This window comes from Carettochelys insculpta, chromosome 27 (assembly GCF_033958435.1).
Source record: "Carettochelys insculpta isolate YL-2023 chromosome 27, ASM3395843v1, whole genome shotgun sequence".
Classification (NCBI taxonomy): Eukaryota; Metazoa; Chordata; order Testudines; family Carettochelyidae; genus Carettochelys; species Carettochelys insculpta.
Genome location: NC_134163.1, coordinates 11,721,279 through 11,742,237, shown reverse-complemented (window position 1 = coordinate 11,742,237; position 20,959 = coordinate 11,721,279). Strand labels below are relative to the sequence as shown.

The 20,959-nt window shown below is 54.2% G+C and overlaps 1 protein-coding gene across 1 annotated transcript in view; it reads right to left on the bottom strand.

The window, feature by feature from the left end:
• The window catches only part of HCN2 (hyperpolarization activated cyclic nucleotide gated potassium and sodium channel 2), a 55,041-nt gene that overhangs the window by 12,859 nt on the left and 21,223 nt on the right, over positions 1 to 20,959 (bottom strand). Inside the window, exon 3 of the mRNA XM_074978375.1 lies at positions 6,122 to 6,283. Within this exon, the coding sequence (XP_074834476.1) occupies positions 6,122 to 6,283 (162 nt within the window). The remainder of the gene's footprint in view (positions 1 to 6,121; positions 6,284 to 20,959) is intronic.

Below are 20,959 nucleotides of genomic sequence, written 5' to 3'. Positions count from 1 at the left end.
CCCACACCGAGGGCCTGATCCTGCAGCCCGGCCTCAGGCATGATCCTCATGGGGAGGCTCTTGTGGGAGGGCAGGATCAGGCCCCAGGTGCCATCCCACATCCTGGGGTGGGACTTGTCTCCTCCTCCTCCTCTTCCTCCTCTGACAGCTGGAAATGGGAGGAGCCACCAGGCCAGGAGGGTCTTACCCTGCAGGGCAAGGAAGGCAAACATTGCTCAGCCTTTATGTAGATCCAAATACAGCAGCTGGGTTCAAAACAGAGGGAACACTGAGGGATGAGGCAGGACAGGAGAGGGCACCTGGGGTGCAGGTAGAGACACCTGGCTGCAGGTGGAACCAGCCTGGCCAGGGGGCAGCGAATGAACTAACCCTTCCTGACTGTCCCAGACTGGCTGGGGAACACCCATGTGAGACACACAGGGACCCCATTCACACATCATGCACAGATGCTATTCACACATGCAGAGACACCATTCACACAAGAAGTCCTGGGGAGCCCTATAGACTAACAGATAGTTTGGAGTCTGAGCTTCCATCGGCCAAGACCCGCTTCCTCAGATGCATCTCCCTGGACGCTCAGTGGCAGACTTAAGGGTGACGGTTCTGAAACAAAAACATTTCAGAAATCAAATGGAGAGAGAAATCTCTGAGCTGCGATTCATTTGCGAATTTGACTCCATGAACCAAGGATTAAACAGAGACTGGGAGTGGCTCACAGTTTACAAAGGCAGTTTCTCTGCTCTGGGTGCTAATGTCTCCCCATTAGACTCTGACAAAGGCTCACATCCCCCTGTCTGATCTGACTTGTTTTTAACTCTTTTGATAAGTACTGTTGATACTGGGCCATTTCCACCTTGCTGAATAGACCTTGTCAGCTCTGGCCCTCCCTTTTACTGGGACCCCATTCTTTAAATGCCCCTCTGAAACCCCCCCCCACTCATGCATCTGACGAAGTGGGTCTTCGCCCATGAAAGCTTATGCTCCAAAATATCTGTTAGTCTATAAGGTGTCACAGGACTTCTTGTTGTTCCCAGAACTTCCTGCTGTTCTCCAGGATACAGACTAACACAGTGACCTCTCTGACACTTGTCACCATTCACACAGGCATCACCTTGACAAGGCTCCCTCTCTCACACGCACACTTACCATCCACACACACTTTGCAGCTTTCCCTCCCGCCGTTACTGTTCCCACACAACCCCAACTCACCGTCACACACAGACTGCAGTGAGAACTCTACTCAATTGTCTCCCACTGTGGCAGGGGAGATCTAGGATGGGTAACAAGAGAAACGACCTCCCTAGGAGGGTGATGCAGCTCTCCGATGGGTTATCTAAGGAGGTGGTGGAATCTCCATCCCTAGAGGTTTTTAAGTCCCGGTTTGACAGAGCCCTGCGTCGGATGGTTTAGTTGGGGCTGCACCTGCTCAGAGCAGGGGGTTGGAGTAAGTGACCTCCTGAGCTCTCTTCCAACGTTAATCTATGATTCTACGACAGCTCAGTCACAACCACGGCCACGTACTGCCACAGACCCAAGCACAAACTGCCCTGCACGCACATGGACATGCTCAGCCGGACCCCCCCCCCCGCCACCATGCATAAATCCGTCATCTTCCCCCATGCATCCCGTATCTGAGCGAGGCAACCGACCAAGCTGCCGACGTGGCATGTTCTGGCTGGAAACCAAGACCAGAGTTTGGCAGGAGAACCACACGGTCCCTGAGTGCCAGTGGAAGGCCACCAGCAGGAGGCACAGCTTTGCAACCCCAGCAGGAGGAGCTGCGTCTGGGCTTTAAATGGACAAGCTGGGAACGCGCAGCCCAGCCTGCAAAGGCTCCTGCGGAAGAGCCGCTCAGGATATTTTTCCAGGGGCCGTTCATGAACTTGCGCCCTTTCGTGCAGGGCCCTTTCACAGGCCTGCTGACAGGGTGTGGAAATGCGCCAGGGCCTGGCAATTCAAAAGGGCCCCGGGCTCCCAGCCGCCACCATTGTTACTGTGGCAGCGGTGGTCCAACCCCAGACCCTTTCTATTGCTGATCAAACCCTGAGCAGCGCTCTCTGGACAGGGCTGAAGCGCTGGTGGGGTGGGGGAGGCTAGCCCACAGTCCCACCTCTTCTGCCTTGAGGCCCCGCCCCCTCTGCCCGAGGCCCCGCCCCTTCTGCTTAAGGCCACGCCCCAGGAGCCTGGCAATTCTCTCAACCCCCCCCCCCACCCCGCTGGTTCACAGCCTCCTGTTTCCCTCCCACTTCCCCTACCCCACTGTCAACCTAGATCCACCCTTGGCTTGGATGCATTTCGCCTCTCGCCTCCCAGAATGAGACCAGCATGGCTAGGGCAGGCTGGTATCATCTGTCATCCAGCTGGGACACCGCCAACATCTCCTAAAGGACGAGAAGCTCACGGAGGCCAGTCTGGCTGGGAGGGAGCAGTGTGGGGCCTGGGGAAGGGAATGAGCTCAGACAGCCTGGAACACACTGAGTCGCCTGAGCCAGACTACTCAGCTTGCAGCAGCAGAGACAGAGGATGCAAGACAAGTAAAGCCACTGGCGTGTGGGGAGTCAGCGAATTCTAGGGCTGGAAGAGACCTCAGGAGGTCATCGAGTCCAGCCCCCTGCCCAAAGCAGGATCAACCCCAACTAAATCATCCCAGCCAGGGCGTTGTCAAGCCGGGACTTAAAAACCTCTAGGGGTGGAGATTCCACCACCTCTCTAGGTAACACATTCCAGCGCTTCACCTCCCTCCTGGGGAACTAGTTTTTCCTAGTATCCAACCTAGACCTGCTCCACTGCAACTTGAGACCATTGCTCCGTGTTCTGCCACCACTCACTACTGAGAACAGCCTCTCTCCATCCTCTTTAGAGTCCCCCTGCAGGAAGCTGAAGGCTGCTATCACATCGCCCCTCACTTTTCTCTTCTGCAAACTAAACAATCCCAAATCCCTCAGCCTCTCCTCCTAGGTCATGTGCTCCAGCCCCTGCATCATTTTCATTGCCCTTCACTGAACCCTCTCCAATGCATCCACAACCTCTCTATACTGGGGGGCCCAGAACTGGATGCAATGCTCCAGGGAATTGCCAAGGGAGGTGGCAGAATCTCCATCACTGGAGATATTTAAGAAGAGGTTGGATAGATGGCTTTCAGGGATGGTCTGGAAAGTGCTTGGTCCTGCCATGAGGGCAGGGGGCTGGACTCGATGGCCTCTCGAGGTGCCTTCCAGTCCTACTCTTCTATGATTCTATGTGGCTTCACCAGTGCTGAATGAAGGGGAATAACAACTTCTCTAGATCTGCTGGAAATGCTCCTCCTAATACACCCCAATGTGCCATTAGCCTTCTTGGCTACAAGGGCACCCTGCTGACTCCTATCCAGCCTCTCATCCTCTGTAATCTCCAGGTCCTTTTCTGGTGCACTGCTGCTTTGCCAGTCGGTCCCCGGCCTGTAACAGCGCTTGGGATTCTTCCCTCCCAAGTGCAGGACTCTGACTTTTCCTTGTTGAACCTCCTCAGATTTTTGAGCTGATCCTCCAATTTATCTTGGGCACTCCGGATCCTCTCCCTGCCCAGAACAGATCGACCTCTCCCCCAGCTTAGCGTAGGGGGGCGCAGAGGGGATAGCAAGCACACACCCCTAAATGGACCCCGTAAACATGCTGGCTGTGGGGAAGGTGTATTGTCCCACTCAGAGTGCAGGGCTGGAAGGCAGCAGTTCCAGGGTGCCGTGCTGCTGAGGGCTGTCCCCCGCGGTAGTGGGAAGGAACCATCCACAGGAAGGTTTGAGACTTGCCATGGGGCATTGCCAGGAGAGGGCAGCGATCCTAGGTTTGTACACAGGCTGCCCGCACATGGGAGTCGGCCCTGCTGCCGGTTCCACCAGCCCCAGGTCCTTGCCTCCAGGCAGCTCCCCCAGCCCTGCTGCAGCCTCTGCTGGCCCTCAGGGCCCTGCCAGCCCCAGGGATCCCCGGTCGGCTCAGGCAGTTGTCCCAGCTCTAACCCCAGCCTGGGGCAATGAGAGTTGCCAACTCTCCCAGACTGGATGGAGAGGAGGCCACTGGCAGCAATGGAATCCAGTAAATCTGGTCCAGGAGAAGTGGCAACTGGATCTCCATAGGTCTAGTGGGGGATGCTCCTCAGCACCTTTTCCCCAAAAGTAGCTCCATCGGTGGGGGGTTGGCAGAAAGGCCAGTAGTCGAGAGGACAGGGGTTCTGTGTGGGTCCTGGCTATGGGAGAGTCAATTCCCTGCATCCATTGGAGCAGATGCAACTCTGCCCAGGGCTGCCAATCGTAGCCTGAGGGCGGCCGGCTGCCTGGGAGAGACCAGCAGGGCACCCAACCGGAGCAAGATCAGGATAGAAACGCACAGGACACAAGAACAGCAGGACTGGGCGGCTCTAGGCTGGCCAAGTGCAGGGGAAAGGACAGACCCAGCTACGCACATGGGAGGTGTTAAACGCAGACTCAACAGACGAGCAGCTGGAGCCTGCGCTGGAAGTCGTGGGATGAAACTGACCAAAGACAATTTTAGATTGAAGGCACAAGGCCAGGGGAACCATCTCCACCCTTCTGGCTCAGGATACAACAGCAGCCCTGTAACGGTATAACCCATGTGGTTTCTCTCTAGCCATATTGAGAGGCCTAGAACTCTTCTGCAGCCAGAATAAAGAGCAGCCGCCAGTAACTGGGAAGCTGCAGGTCACACACTCACATTCCATCCACACTTCAGTCCAACACTGTCACATCAGGCTGTTAAGAAGCAGACCACATCCTAATGGCACCCACTGTCACCAGATAAAGAAACAGATCTCCAGATGGGCAAAGAAAACTTAGTTAACAGCGTTTCGTCTGGCAGGCAACAGCTTCTCAATAGCTGAGGTTGTGGAATCACCAGTCTATGATGATTGTCTTCACTTTTCTACTGCTTTCTGAATAATCTCTGTCTGGTTTGTAATTGCTCCCATCTGCTGAATAATTAATTTCGCAAGGTGTAAATCAGTTAAGGTGGTGGGTTATGATTGGTTAGGTAATTCTGTTACAGTAGTAGCAGAGAGATAGCTGTGTTAGTCTATATACTACCAAAACAAAAAAGCAGTCCAGTAGCACCTTAAAGACCAACAAAATAATTTCTTAGGTGATGAGCTTTCGTGGGACAGACCCACTTCTTCAGATCAATCTCATTTCCCCCTCCTGGAATCCTGACAACTCTGCCATGAGCTCTACCGGTGCCCATCCTGGTTGCATTGGCCCTGCTGGCCCTCGGGGCCCCACCACCCGCCGGCCCTGCCAGCCCCAGGGGTCCCCAGCTGGCTCACGGTTCTGAAGTTGCCCCTGCTGGGGGCTCCCAAGAGGCAGCAGGGCCTGCAGCAGGACCAGTGGGACCAGGATGGGGAAATGAGATTGATCTGAAGAAGTGGGTCTGTCCCACGAAAACTCATTGCCAAATATATCATTTGTTAGTCTTTAAAGCGCTACATTTCTGCTGCTTTGTTTTGCTAAAATAATCGGTCAAGGTAGAGCTAAGCAGGCCTCAAGTTTCACTGCTTAAAACTGGGATCTAAGAAGGAAAAAGCAGGAAGGAAAGAATGTCAAGCAGGGAAGGAAGGGAAGAAGGATGGAAGAAGGAACACCTTAAGGAGGACTCACCCCCCAAGACCAGCACTGCCAGACCCTGAGGTGCAGCAACCAGCACCCAGAGCGTGACTTTGTCTGTCCCAACAGGGGAAGGTTGCCTGCCTTATCAGGATTGCTGAGCGTGACACTGTGCGCTCAGCATGGATTCTGCTTTCTTGGTCATTGTAAATAAAGAGAATAAGGATATTACTGTGTAAGACTTTTCCAGTAGCATCGATCCGGCAGACCTGCAGGGAATTACGCCCTGAGCCCTAGGAATTGGGTTGGGGGGAGGTGTTTGAATTAACAGGGTCATGCCTTGAGCCCTATGAACTGGGTAAAGGTGTGTGTGTCCCTGAATTGCGGAAGGGATAAAGACATTTGTGCAGGTAACAGCCCAGCCTCCGGAGAACAGGGAACCGGCTGGCCCGAGCTGGGGAAGGGACTTCCAGATCACATTCTCGCTCAGCTCGCTGCCCCGCATCCCGAGTCGGGGCGACTTCCCATGGCACTTACCACCATGCCGTTGATGGAGACCCAGCAGTTGCTGGGGAAGTCCTGGAGCATGGGCACGAGGAACTGGAGGCAGCCGTCCCAGTGACACAGCAGCAGCATCATGCCAATGAGGTTGATGATCCTCATCACCGCGCTGGCCAGGTCGTAGGTCATATGGAAGATCTGCAATGGGGCAAACCAATGGGCGTTACCACCTGAGAGCCCAGGAGCAGCCAGTCCTCCCTTGCTGTGCCAGCCTGCACCGACCCACCTCCAGGGGAGCACCAATACCCTGGGCAGGATGCGCTGCAGCAGCTTCCCTAGCAGAGGCCAGTTGCAGGTTCGATTAGAGCCAGGGGGGTTTCACTCCATTCTGACCTGGGAGATCTACAACTCACCCCCTGCTCTAAATGTGGGGCTCATGTTTTCCTGGCTCCCAGACCCACAGCAGCTCCAAGACTTCCCGAACCAGGCCCGAGCTGGGATTTTGCACCAGGAACAAAGCTCCCCAGGTGTCCAGGACCAGCTGGATGGAATTAGGGAGCCAGCACTCCAGGGATGCCCTGCTTGCTGCCTGTTAACAGAGAGAGTTCCTGCTCCTTCTCCGCAGTATCACAATCAGAGGTCATCCATTGTAACTACCACAGGCAGGCTCAAACCTGGGACCTCTAGAGCCTAGTGCAGGAATCTCTACTGCTTGAGCTAAAAGCCAGGTGGGGCCCAGCTAAGGCCATAGAGGTGATACGTTCTTTTTCTGCATGTAAGTGGCTTAGCTCAGGGGCCAGCAAACTTTTGAAGGTCGGCCCCCACTTGTTGTCGCTGCAGTTAGCAGGGGCCTCCCAACCCGTCTAACGTCCGCCAAACCGACAAAAATTTCAGTTACGTTCATGTGAAAAAAAAAAACCCCTCCCTTTTCCGTCTGTGTATGAAAATAAGTCTGTGGAACATAAAGTATTTATGACTGTACAGAAATGTGAATGCCTATAGAGAAAACAGCAACAGATTTCAATGTTTTGAACAAGATGGATGAACCTGAGACCCAGCAGCCAATTGTGCTGTACCCCCCACCTTACGAAATGTACACGCCCACTTTGCTCACCGTGGGGCCACAAACATGGAGCAGTGAACCACAGCTAGGTGTGTGGGTCACATACTTTACTTAGGTCAGGAAGCACATCCAGGGTGCATCTACACTTGCATTCCTCTTTCAAAAGAGGTATGCAAATGAGGGACATTGAAAATGCAAATGAGGTGCATAATTGCATATGTGGCACCTCGTTTGCATATTCTTATTTCAAAAGAGCTTCTTTTGAAAGAAGAAAACCAGTGTAGACGCTGCTCTTTCGAAACTAACCCCATCTTCAAAAGAATCCCTCTTCCCATTAAATAAAGGGAAGAAGGGTGTTTTTGAAGATGGGGTTTACTTTCGAAAGAGCAGCGTCTACACTGGCTTTCTCCTTTCGAAAAAAGCTCTTTCGAAAGAATATGCAAATGAGGCACCAAACATGCACCTCATTTGCATTTTAATCGCCCTCATTTGCATACCTCTTTCAAAAGAGGAACGCAAGTGTACACACACCCCAGGAGCTTCAGAGACCCAGCTGAGGTCCCAGACGTGCCACCACTTGTAACCACCCACAGGCAGATTTAATCCTGGGAGCGCTGGAGTTTAGCACAGGATTCTCTACTGCTCCAGCTAAAGGCCAGCCGGCTCACAGGTGAGGCTGTAAAGGAGGCTCATGCATTTGCTCTGTACGTGGTCTAGGTCCTGCTACTCAGGACGGTGACCCACACCCAGGAGGTGTCTGGCTTACACAAGCAGGCAACTTGCTGGCCTGCAGCCACCCAGCCAAAAACCCAGGGGCTATTAGGTGTACAATGAGGCTCTGTACCGTCTCCACGTTCCCCACGGAAACGCTGGGTCGCTGTCCCCGTGCTCCGGGAATCTCTCTCACACACACAGTTCTCCCCTCCTGCTGGTTATTTCTGCGGCACAGAGCCGTTTACAAGGGTTCTGGTGGCCAGCTGCTTGGCATGCTAGCAAGCCAAGACGGGGCAGCTCAGTGAAAGAAGCAGCCGTGTGATATTCCTAGATGCTCAGAAACCAGAGCTCATATCGCAGCTGGGCTCTGCACAGACATGAACTCCTCCCCTGCAAACCGTTTCTTTTAAGGAACATTGGTCAGCCCCTGGGTATGGCAGGGTGGGCACATCCCAGCACTATGCTGCATTCTTCTTTTCATGAATCGGAGCAGTGACAACCCAGCCATCAGCCCTTGTGGGAGGCCCATCTTTGCACGGACATCTGTTCGTCTGAAAACTGTCTCTATTCCTGGCAGGAGCCTGGAGTTATTTTAGGGACCTGGACTTCCCCTACCTCCTTTTGCTACACTGTCACAATCTCACTGCGTGTCCTTTTCCTTCTTGCTCTTGGGCCCTGACCCAGCAAAGCTTTAATAACAATGATCCCGCGTCTCCTCTGCAGATCTCACAGTGCAGGCAATAACATTTCCCCCATTTTACAGATGGGGAAACCGAGGCACAGCTCAGGCACAGACTTGACTAAGGCCAGCCTGCTGGCCAGTGGCAGAGTCTGAAACAGTGCCCAGGTGTCCTGAGTCATAGCCACTAGGCAACCCTGCCTCTCCCTCCAGCCTGTAATCCCTCTGCCACCTCTCTTTCCAAGGACAGATGCCTCGCCGGCCTTCTGGCCAAAAGATATGCTTTTTGGTCCCAGAAAAAGCTCTCAGTTTGGGGATCATCTCTGGGCTGGTGTCTGAGCTCTGAGTTCACCCTGTGTTCTCCTGTGGCCGCTTTCCCTGCCAGGACTCTAGGGACCTGGTGGATTAAAGGTGCGTGGGCCACACAGGAGTTAATACCTTGGTCTCTGGGGTAACCGTAGACTTAGAGCTCTTGGCAACAAGCATCATAGCTCCTTACATGTTTGTCCCAGGCCTCAATGACAATGCCACCTTGCATTTCCCACCCATAGATCTCCCGGCTCTTTACAAAGAAGGGTTGTTACTCCCATTATATGGATGGGAGAACTGAGGCACGGGGCGAGGTGACTTGCCAAAGGCTAGCCAGCAGACACAGTATCTAGGTGGCAGGAATTGAATCCAGGTACCCTAACCCAGGGATTCACAGTATCTCTCCACTATGAACAGCTGTTCTTGTGACTCCATTTGAGTTACCCTAGGTATGGATGACCACCCCAACCCACCGGGGCATATCCTGAGCTCCCCCACACTGAACAGGGCCCAGCACTTGAATCCCCCTGCTCCCAACCCCATTTTAACATGATGCCACCCCTTAGACCTGGAATTCTCCCCACCTCTGCAAATCAAGCAGAGGAGCCTGTCCAGCAAAACCCGACCCCATCAGCCAGGCAACGGTGCTCACCAACCTCCCTGAAATCAACAGCCTGCAGGGGAGGAAGAGAAATGCCACCTGAGCACCAGCCCCACTGACGGCAGAGCTGGTGCAAAATTCAGAGCCAGATTTCTACCCTCAGGGCCATTAGGAGCCCAGAGTCCTGCCTGGCCTGTTATGTGCATGGGGCTGAAAGGTCTGGCTGCGGGTTCGAATCCAGAGAGCCCCAAAACACAGCGAAATTTCGCCTGTTATAGCAGAGATTCCCTGCGAAACCCGCTCCCCGCCACGGCTAATGAAGGCAAACTCTAAATGCTAGTGTCATCCCAGGGCGTGAGTGGGACCAGAGACATCAGCTGCCTTGTAACTGCCAGGAGATGAGCAGGACCAGGGACCTCAGAGCTGGTCACAACCAGGTGTGACCCTCCTCCTCTCCCAGATCTCAAACAGGCTGGAAAAGGCCAAGGGACCGAATTCCCCTCTCGAGCCAGAGGGGCTGGGGGATCATCGTCCCAGGGTTTAGGAGAAGCAGAAGCAGCCCTTTGCTATGCAGACATAACCCTGTCATGCAGGAACAACCTACAGCGGTAGAAGTGGCTGGGCAGGAACCACACAACCTACCCTGGCGATGGCAACAGACGAAAGCCTCCACCAGCTTCGCTGTGTCTACAGCAGAGTTAGCTCAGCTCAGCTGCAGCAGTCAGGGCAAGCACCAGAACCATCCACCTAAGCTTAGCGCAGCTGAAACCTGCACCAGATTTTCCGTTGCTCATATATTCGTGATGGGGAAGGGCTCAGCCCCTACCTACACATGCAGAGTCAGCGGCTTTACCAGCCATTCTGCTGGAAGCGAGGAACAGCAGCATGATCTGATCCTGGGTGCTGGGATCCTCAGAGCTCTAACACTGCCAGCAACAAAGCCCCCCGCTTCTGAGACCCAGAGCGTGTCCTTTCAGCCAGCACCACCTTTGCTCTGGGACCCCAACTGCAGACAAGCGAGGTCCTGATGATCAGGAGTGCTGTGCAGCCCTGGCTGCCGGGGGAGTTGCACGGACTCTGGAAATCATCCCCCAAACTCTCCAGTTGGGCCCCAAAAATAGGTACCACTTTTGATAGTGTGGCCCCTAACCTGCCTCAGTTTCCCCTGCCCTCCCAGGGGGACGAGAGCCTCTCCTGCCGTGCCAGGGCTCTGTGAGAATGGGGTCACGCACGCCAAGTACACGGAAGGACAGTCAGCACAGTGTTATTGAGGAAGGCCCTGCGAATGGGCAGCCTTGCTGGGAAGCCAGGGCAGACGGCCAAACTTGTATTTTTTAACAGGCGGTTTTGGGGCATCGGCCGCTTCCCAGCCAGCCACACATCGAGTCCCTGGGTGAGGCTGGAAGAGTAGAGTGTGTTGACTGGTCATAGACTCATAGAATCCTAGGGCAGGAAGGAACCTCAGGAGGTCATTGAATCCAGCCCCCTGCCCAAAGCAGGATCAGCCCCAACGAAATCATCCCAGCCAGGACCTTGTCAAGCCGGGACTTAAAAACCTCTAGGGATGGAGATTCCACCACCTCTCTCAGTAACGCATTCCAGTGCCTCACCACCCTCCTGGGGAAATAGTTTTTCCTAATCTCCAGCCTAACCCTCTTGCTCTTTAACTTGAGACATTGCTCCTTGTTCTGCCGTCCATCACTACTGAGAACAGCCTCTCGCCACCCTCTTTAGAGCCCCCCGCAGGAAGCTGAAGGCTGCTATTAAATCACCCCTCACCCTTCCCTTCTGCAGACTAAATAAGCCCTAATCCCTCAGTATCTCCTCATAGGTCATGTTCTCCAGCCCCCTAATCATTTTCATTGCCCTCCACTGGACCCTCTCCAGTGCATCACCATCCTTCCTACTGGGGGGCTCAGAATGGGACATAATACCGACCGTTCATACGGTGCAGGCACCAGCTTCCCAAGAGCTTCATCCTGCAGGGCTCAGCCCATAAAACCTGCACCAGGCTGAGCCGCCACCAGGTACAACCGAGCCCCACACAGGGGCCTGCCGACGTGAATCAGGACCTCTGACCAACTTGGGTCTCTCTGGACTGTGTCTAAGCCCAGCTGCTGCTATCACAGCTGTGAACGTGCGGATGCTCACAGCAGCCCTGTGAGTAGGGAACAGGCTCTGCCAGCTCTGCCCACATAGCTACACCAGCAACACCATTACAGGACCTAACCAGATCAGCCACACCATCGTGGGTTCATTCAGCTGCACATCTACCAATATAATTTATGCCATCATGTGCCAGCAATGCCCCTCTACTATATACATCGGACAAACTGGACAGTCTCTATGTAAGAGAATAAATGCACACAAATCAGATATCAGAAATGGCAATATACAAAAACCCGTCGGAGAGCACTTCAATCTCCCAGGCCACACAGTAGCAGACTTAAAAGTAGCTATCCTACAGCAAAGACTTTTCAGGACCAGACTCCAATGAGAAATTTCTGAGCTACAATTCATCTGCAAATTCGATGCCCTCAGCTCTGGCTTAAACAAAGACTGCGAATGGCTGGCTAAATACAAAAGCAGCTTCCCCTCCCTTGGTGTTCACACCTCCAGATCAACTGCTGGTAGTAAGCCTCACCCTAGCTGACTGAGCTAACCTTGTTATCCCCACCCTTGCTCTGGCTTATTTATACCTGGCCCTGCAGATTTCCAAGACCAGCATTTAATGAAGTGAGTCTGTGCTCACGAAAGCTCATGCTCAAAACTTTTCTGTTAGTCTGTAAGGTGCCACAGGACCCTTCGTTGCTGTTAGGGAACGGGTAGTAACCCCCCCGGGAGCCCAGATCCACAGAGGTATTTAGGTGCCTGGCTCTTCTGGAACACTCAGATCTAGGTGACTTGCCCAAGGAAGCTGGGGTCAGAACCAAGGGAGGACCTGGTCCTCCCAGGCCCCCTCCCCTCTCATCGAGGGTTCAGATGTTCTGTGGCCAAGAGGGGTTTAGCATCTCGCTCAAGCCACTCTGGGGAGCTGCTCAGCTTCCCTCTCCACTCAAACACCAAGCTCCAGGCAGGGGTAGGTCACTCCCTCTGGACACCCATTGCCACTTCCTGCACAGCCCCCGGCCTCTTTCCTCCCAAGGGGAGCAGACAGGACAGAGCCGCCTGGAGCGTCTGATTCTCAGCCGCATGCAGCTCCACAGCCCAGATCCCCCTCTGTCCCTAGGGCAGGGGTTCCCATCCTTTCCGATGAGACAGACAATCCCACGGCACTCCCACTTCCTCCACTGAATCGACTGCTCAGACATCACATTCACTCTGGCTACGGTCTGACCAGAGAAGTTTGCAACGCTGCCGTGCATGAGACAAGCTAAACGAGGATCAGATGCATTCGTGTCTCTAATCCACCACAGAGCACGCCGTCTTCGCCAGCCAGCACAGACACGTTTTCAAAGCCTGCTCGGCACCCTGAGAGGGATGGGGAGTAAACGAGTTACCATCGAAAGCTGCCCCCCTCCGCGCCAGCCTGTTGGAGCCAGGATGAGGCATTTAAACCACATCCCAGCTCCCATCGGCTTCCCCCCTGGCCCCGCCTTGCAACAGCAGGGAGTTGGGGCGAGCTCCCCGCCAGCTCATTTGGGCCAGGAAGTGGCATTTCAGCTGCTGCCCAGCGCTAATGGGGTCCCAAGGGGCCGGCATTTCTCCTCGCGATGTCTCTGCAAAGAGCTATCATGGGCGGATATTGACCAGCTGGGACTCAGGCAGCCTTACTGTTAGGGCCCCAGCTGGTGTGGGGTGTCAATTTCCCCACTGCCCCCACAGGTGGCTCTGCAGAGCCACAATGAGGGGAAACTGATGAACTTTCAGGGCACCCTTAGACAGTTCTCATGGCACACCGGTGTGCCGCGGCACACGGGCTGAAATCCACCGCCACAGGGAAGGGAAGACAGCGCAGCTTTCTGGCTCCTGACTCCCACTGGGCTTCTGTCGCCAACACCAATGAGACAGGCTTCTCCCTGCTTGGGGCCTTACTCCTCAGTGGCTCTTTGCCCAGCACCATCCGGCTGAGGAGTTCATCACCACTGACAACGAGGGAGGAATTACGCCGTGCCGTCTCCCTTCCGTAATGTTAGCCCTGTTCACAGATAAGGAAACTGAGGCACAGAGGAAGGACGGGCCCATGGTCACCTGGTCGTGAGTCAGTGGCCACTGGCAGGGAAGTCTGCTGGGAATGAAACCATGGCCCAGACCATCCTCTTCCTCCTTCTTGTACGACTGAGCTGGTGCAGAGCAGGGGATGTGACACATCCGAGATCAGGCAGCAGCTCATCAGGGACTGAGCTGAGAGCAGAAACTCGGGCTGGTGCTGTGACCCTGGCTCCTCCCCAGCACTAGCTGCACCTTAGCCACTCCTACACACCTTCCTCTGTCGGGTCCAGATTAGCCCTGCCTGCAAGAGGACATTGGCTGGGACAGAGCACTTTACACAGGACTGTCCCTAGCCAGATGACCATCCACACGGACTAACCAGTGCCCTGGGCTCATGGCCGGTGGGACAGGAATTAAAACACCTGCTCCTTAGTGCACAGCCACTGTTACTAGCTTATAGGTGTACGACAAAGGGGAGCTGACTCCTCTGTATTGCCGGTGACATGATCAACGTTAGAAGGGGAGGGTGGGGGAGGAGACAGTCCTGGCCATGCCTCTGCAGGGGCCTCAGCCATGCTGGCAGCAACGCAAGCAGGCACGTCCACAAACACAGGAGACAACAGATGAGCAGCAACACCTCTGTGTGGGGCAGGAGGGGCGGGGTGTGAGTGTTTCCCAGATCGGCCACCCCACAGTGCGAGGGTAAGACTCCTTCCCCTCACCGGTGGGCCCTCTAACATCTCCCATCCAGGGGCAGAATAAATTTTGTTACATGCACCGAGGCGTGTGTGGATGTGCACCAATAGACACACGCTGCCAGCTGCGGGCGCTCTGCTGATCAGCTGGGTGGCCCCTGAATCTCCGCTGGGTGGCCGCCCAACAGCTCAGCTCACAGAGAACGCTGCCCCCTCCCGCCCCAGGAGTCGCAAAGACGACCCTGCTGCTAAGAGCGAAGCCAAGGCTGTTCCAGAGCATTCCTGGAGGGGGGACAGTGCATCATTTCCCAACCCAGCCGGGCCCGGCCTGGCCCCCCGGCACTGTTTCAAAGATCCCAGGAGGGACACAGGACTTGTGTTTCAAATTCTCTCCCTTGCCCCCACCTAGGGCCAGACCAGGGCAGCGTTTTTACCTCCCCCCCGGTCCCACAGCTGTGGGCAGCATTCTGCAGCCATCTCAGGCAGAGCAGCAGGGCCGGGAGCAGCTGGCTCTGCACGGACTTTTAACAGAGACGTACGAAATATTAACCACAGCAGATGTCAGGCTCCAGGATGTTGGTTTCCTGGGGGGCTCGGGCACAGCGGAACACGCAGCACTCCGGAACCGGCGCCAGTCACGCCCCAAGGGCGCCTCCAGGCGGGGCCAGAGGAGAGGGGCGGCACGGTGTCTGTCAAGGTTCTTATACGCAGCCTGCTCTGGGGCACCCGAGCACCTGGGGTCCTGCTAGCGCCTTCCGTCCACGAGTGGAATAAATTTTGTTATGCGCACCAAGACGTGCAAATGTGCACCACCCACACAAACACAAGCTGTCACGAGTGGGCAGCTGTGGGCGCTCTGCTAATGCACTGGCCAGCATCTGAGTCTCCCTGGGTGGTCACCCAAGCGTTCAGCTTACAAGGCACACTGGACCTGAGGCCCCAAGAGAGAGAAAGAGACTGACCCAAGGTCTCCAGGGGAGTCAGTGTCACAACTGGGATCTGAACCCCCATCTCCTAGTCCATAACCTGCCAGCAGCACGGCGGCCGGCACCCAGCCTCAGGCTGCTGCGCTAGCTGCCCCATTTGCTCCTTTCCAGTTCTTTGTCTGTAACTCCTTCTGCTCCTGTCTGCGGCACGGTGGCTTGGCCAGTGGTTGTAGGCAGCCCTGCCCATGTCCCCGCTCCCCCTGCCCCGAGAGCTCCTGTTAATAATCACCCCAGCTGTTTGCAATAAACGGTTTGATGACGTGCCAGCTGCAGCATGTTTGGACGGGCGGTAATGTCACGGATGGATGATAGATGGCCCGTCTCTGTCCTGTGAGCAGCCAAGGACATCGTATGGCATATGCAGGGGATGTCACCATTGCAAAGACACCCACAGTGTCAGCAGGTCTCCTTCCCCCAGCCAGGAGAGATTCAGGTGCTGCTCAGCTGATTAGCAGAGCGCCCACAGCCACCCACAGTGGGCATCAGGGGTTTCCACGGGTGGTGCACATATCCACATGCCTCGGTGCACAGAACAAAATTTATTCCACCCATAGATGGCAAAAATTGGAGGGAACACTCCTGTACAGCCCAGACCAGGAGCCTTCCTTTCTCCCCCCGTTTCAGCTGGTTGGACCATGAGCTTGTTGGGACAAGGCGTGTCTCTCACAGAAAATACATACAGCACTTAGCATGATGAACGGAGCTCTGCTTTCCTCTGTAGCTGTGCCTGGGGGGGTCCGCGAGGGTTTTGCAGGGGGTCCGTGGAAAAAATAGCAGATAAATAAAAATGATCATCGAAAATAAGCTTTAGGTAAACTGCAACATTACCCTCGCTATTTTTAAATTCAATCTCCTCCATCACATTATTCATTGGTGTCCAAAAATCTACGTCACGACGCCTTCACGCGACGAAGTGATCAAACCACTGTGACGTCAGCAACGAGTCTGCGTCGTCTTAAATGTTGGTTATTTGCGTTGCCTTTTGCATTTAACGAAGCGCGTGGAGGGGCTAAGATTGGCTTTGATGGGGGGGGGTCCGCAACCAGTTTGGGGGGGCCACTGGGGGGTCTGCACTGGTGAAAAAAGTTGGGAACTGCTGCTACAGATAAGTCTCTTCTTCTTAAGCACTAGCAGCGAGAGGAGGGGAGGAGGAGTGAAGGACCCCCCCACCCCCTTGGAATGACCATTCTAACCAATGCTCCCTCTAAACTTTTCCATCCGGGGTGGAATAAATTTTGTGATGAGGTAAGTGCAAGAAGTCACAGTCACGGAAGGTTATAAATTGTTCAGGAAGGTCAGAGAGGGGAGAAGAGGAGGAGGAGTTGCGCTCTATGTGAGGGAGCACTATGATTGCTCAGAGCTCCAGTACAAGGAGGGAGAAAAGCCAGTGGAGAGTCTTTGGGTTAAGCTCAGAGGTGGACCCAACAGAGGTGATGTTGTACCTGGTGTCTGCTATAGACCACCAGATCAGGGAGAGGAGGATTTCTTCAGACAGCTAAGTGAAGCTTCCAAATCACAGGCCCTGGTTCTCATGGGAGACTTTAATCATCCAGACGTTGGCTGGGAGACCAATACAGCAGCACACAGACAATCCAGGAAGTTTTTGGAGAACGTTGGGGATAACTTCCTGGTACAAGTGCTGAAGGAACCGACCAGGGGCCATGCACAACTTGACCTGCTGCTCACAAACAAGGAAGAACTAGGAGGAGAAATAGAAGTGGGTGGCAACCTGGGCTGCAGTGATTATGAGACGGTAGATTTCAGGATCCTGACAAAAGGAAGAAGGAAGGGTGAGCAGTAACATACAGACCCTGGATTTCAAAAGAGCAGACTTGGACTCCCTGTGCAAACGGATGGGCAGGATCCCTTGGGAAATGAAGATGAAGGGGAAAAGAGTTCAGGAGAACTGGAAATATTTTAAAGAAGTCTTGCTGAAGGCACAGGAACAAACCATCCCGCTGCATAGTAAGAAATGCACATATGGTAGGCAACCAGCTTGGCTTAACAGGGAAATCCTTGGTCAGCTCAAAGTCAAAAAGGATGTGTATAAGAAGTGGAAACATAGACAGATGACTAAGGAGGAGTATAAATACACGGCTGGAAAATGCCGGGCTGTAATCAGGACAGCAAAAGCACAATTGGAATTGCAGCTGGAAAGGGATGTGAACGAAGAGTAATAAGAAGGGTTTCTACAGGCATGTTAACAACAAGAAGGTTCTCAGGAAAGGTGTGGGGCCATTACTGGATGAGGGAGGTAACCTAGCGACAGATGATGTCAGAAAAGCTGAAGTACTCAACGTTTTTTTTTGCCTCAGTCTTCATGGACAAGGACAGCTCCCACATTCGGTGCTAGACAGTGCAGCATGGGAAGGTGGAGGGCAGCCCTCGGTGGGGAAGGAACAAGATAAGGGCTACTTATTAAAACCAGATGTACACAAATCCATGGGTCTGGATTTAATGCACACAAGGGTGACAAGGAAATTGGTAGACATCATTGCCAAGCCTTTGGCCATTATCTTTGAAGACTCCTGGGGAGACAGAGAGATTCCAGATTATTGGAAAACGGCAAATGTAGGGGCCATCTTTAAAAAATAAAGAAGGACAATCCAGGGAACTAGAGACCAGTCAGCCCTGCACCAATCCCTGGGAAAATAATGGAAGGGATCCTCAAGGCTTGGAAGAGGGGAAGTGATCAAAAGTAGTTAACATGGATTCACCAAGGGCAACTCCTCTGACCAATCTGATTAGCTTCTATGATGAGGTAACAGGCTCTGTGGGCATGGGGAAGTCAGTGGATGTGATATACCTTGACTTCAGCAAAGCTTTTGATACATTCTTGCCCATAAGTTAAGGAAGCACGGACTGGATCCATGGATTATAAGATGGATAGAAAGGTGGCTTGACGGTCAGGCCCAACGGGTAGTGGTCAATGGCTCAATATCTGGATGTTGGTCTGTTTCAAGTGGAGTGCCCCAAGGCTCAGTTTTGGGACCAGTGTTGTTCAACATCTTTATTAATGACCTGGATGTGGGACTGGATTGCACCCTCAGCAAGTTTGTGGATGACACCAAGTTAGGGGGAGAGGTACATATGTTGGAGGGTAGAGATAGGATCCAGAGTGACCTGGATAAATTGGGGGACTGGGCCAAAAGAAATCTGATGTGGTTCAACAAGGAGAAGTGCAGAGTCCTGCACTTGGGACAGAAGAACCCCAAGCGTTGTTACAGGCTGGGGAACCGACTGGCCAAGCAGCAGTACAGCAGAAAGGGACCTGAAGATTATAGTGGATGAAAGGCTGGATGTGAGTCGGCAGGGCGCCCTTGTAGCCAAGAAGGCCAATGGCATATTGAGGTGCATTAGAAGGAGCATTTTGAGCAGATCTAGAGAAGTAGTTATCCCTCTTTATTTGACACCGGTGAGGCCACATCTGGAATATTGTGTCCAGTTTTGGGCCCCCCGGTATAAACAGGATGTGGATTTGCTGGAGCAGGTTCAGAGAAGGGCAACAAAAATGATTAAGGGGCTGGAGCACAAGACCTATGAGGAGAGGCTGAGGGATTTGGGCTTGTTTGGTTTATAGAAGACTGAGGGGCAATTTAATAGCAGCCTTCAGCTTCCTGAAGGGGAGCTCTAAGGAGGATGGAAAGGAACTGTTCACAGTGGTGACAGATGGCAGAACAAGGAGCAATGGTCTGAAGTTACAGAAGGAGAGGGGTAGGTTGGATATTAGGAAGAACTACTTCAGCAGGAGGGTGGTGAAGCACTGGAATGTGTTGCCTAGAGAGGTGGTGGAATCTCCTTCCCTAGAGGTTGCTAAGTCCCAGCTTGACTGTGCCCTGGCTGGGGTGACTTAGCTGGGCTCATCCTGCTTTGAGCAGGGGGCTGGACTCAATGACCTCTTGAGGTCCCTTCCAGCTCTGTGATTGTATGTGCGGATGTACACCACCAGTAGAAACACGCTGCCAGCTGGGGGAGGCTCTGCTAACCAGCCAGGTGGCACCTGAATCTCTCCTGGGCAGCTGCCCAAGCCCTGAGCTTCAGGGAACGCTGATTCTAACCCCTCCCTGCTGTGTTTCCCTTCAGCGAGTCCCTTGCTCAACAGATCTCACTATCCTGCAGGCTGGACAATCCCCAGCTCCGCTGAAAGCAGCTGTGAGCACCAGAAAACCAGCCCCTCCCCGCCCTGGGAAGTGAAGCCGATTAGCCGGGATAATCCTGCTGGACTCAGACAGGTTTAAATAATCCCCCTCGATCGCCGATAAGCCCTGTTGGGAAATGAAAAGAGCAGGGCTGCTCCCGAACGCGAGCTGTGCCCAGAGCCCTGGGAAAAGGGGGGGCAGGGGCCCTGCGCCGACAGCAGCAGCTTGGGAGGCTGGAGAAAGGGTGCGGAGAGAACTGGGGGGCTCTTGCTTGGAACAGTGCCGGGGCAAAGCCTGCGCCGTGGGAGAGATGCTGGTGGAGGAGTCCCAGAGATGCCGGGGGCATGACACAGACTGTTCAGCATGCCCCCTCCTCACCAAAACTGCCCAATTTCCTGGCTGCCCCGGGAGAGAAGGCTGCAGCCTGCCCAGCCACTGGGGAAGGCCAGGGCTGTCTGGCCCTCCAGCCACCAGGTGCTGTGGCCAGGTGGGAAAGGTTGGGCCAGGCCACTCCCTGGGGTGCAGGACTAAGGGGTCAGGGTTGGGAGTCGTAACCTGGGGTGGGGGCTACAGCAGCGGGGTGGCAGAAGGGGTGGGGCCTCAGACAAAAGGGGTGGAGCCTCAGGCCAAAGGGGCGGGGCAGGGACCTGCCTTCCCTAGCTGGGGCCCACACCCACCTGCAGCTGCTGCTGTGCCTGGGGTCTGCTGGCTTCAGAAGCAGAGGAAAGCCCCCTTGAAGGCTCCCAAACTATTTAAAGAGATATTACCCAATTTCTATGGACTCCCCGGTGGTTCTCAACCAGGCATACACAGAGCACATCAACCCCTCCAGCCATTTGCCTGGTGTTACGACAGGTGACATAAAAGGCGGTGGCAGAGTCAGTACAAACTAAAATGTCGGCCAATGCTGCATTGGTGCGGCTCTGGGTTCGATCTGCTGACAGGCAAGCCCAATGGTCAGAGGCCAATCGATTTATTTTATAACATGGGGTAGAAATGAGACTGTCAGCAACCGCTCAGCACAAGAGAGGCGGTGACCCGGCTGCATTTTTAGGGCACAGGTTGCCAGAAAGTCACTTCTGAGTGAGGGGAAACGGAGTAGCCGACTCTGAATCCACTCTCGAGCCACGAATGTGTTGACAGCAGCCCCCCTGCAGCTGTAGGGGATGGAGCTCAGGATCCAGAGCAGAGGTCCTGCTAATTTTTTCCATCCATGGGGCAGAATAAATTTTATTCTGTGCACCAAGGCATGTGCAGATGTGCACCACCTATGGAAACACAGGCTGCTGGCTGTGGCCACTCTGCTAATCAGCTGGGCAGCACCTGATTCTCTCCTAAGCAGCTGGCCAAGCACTCAGGGTACAGGGAACCTGCTCCGGAGGGGTCCCATAGAGCCTATGGCTTTGCAGACTGAGATTCCTGCATCCGACAGAGGCTAGGGAATGACAGTGCTGTGCTCTCCCCACATTGAATCAGGGCAGGGCGCAGGGCCACTCTCCTCGCCATGGCAGTGAGCAGGCTACCAGCGCCAATCCA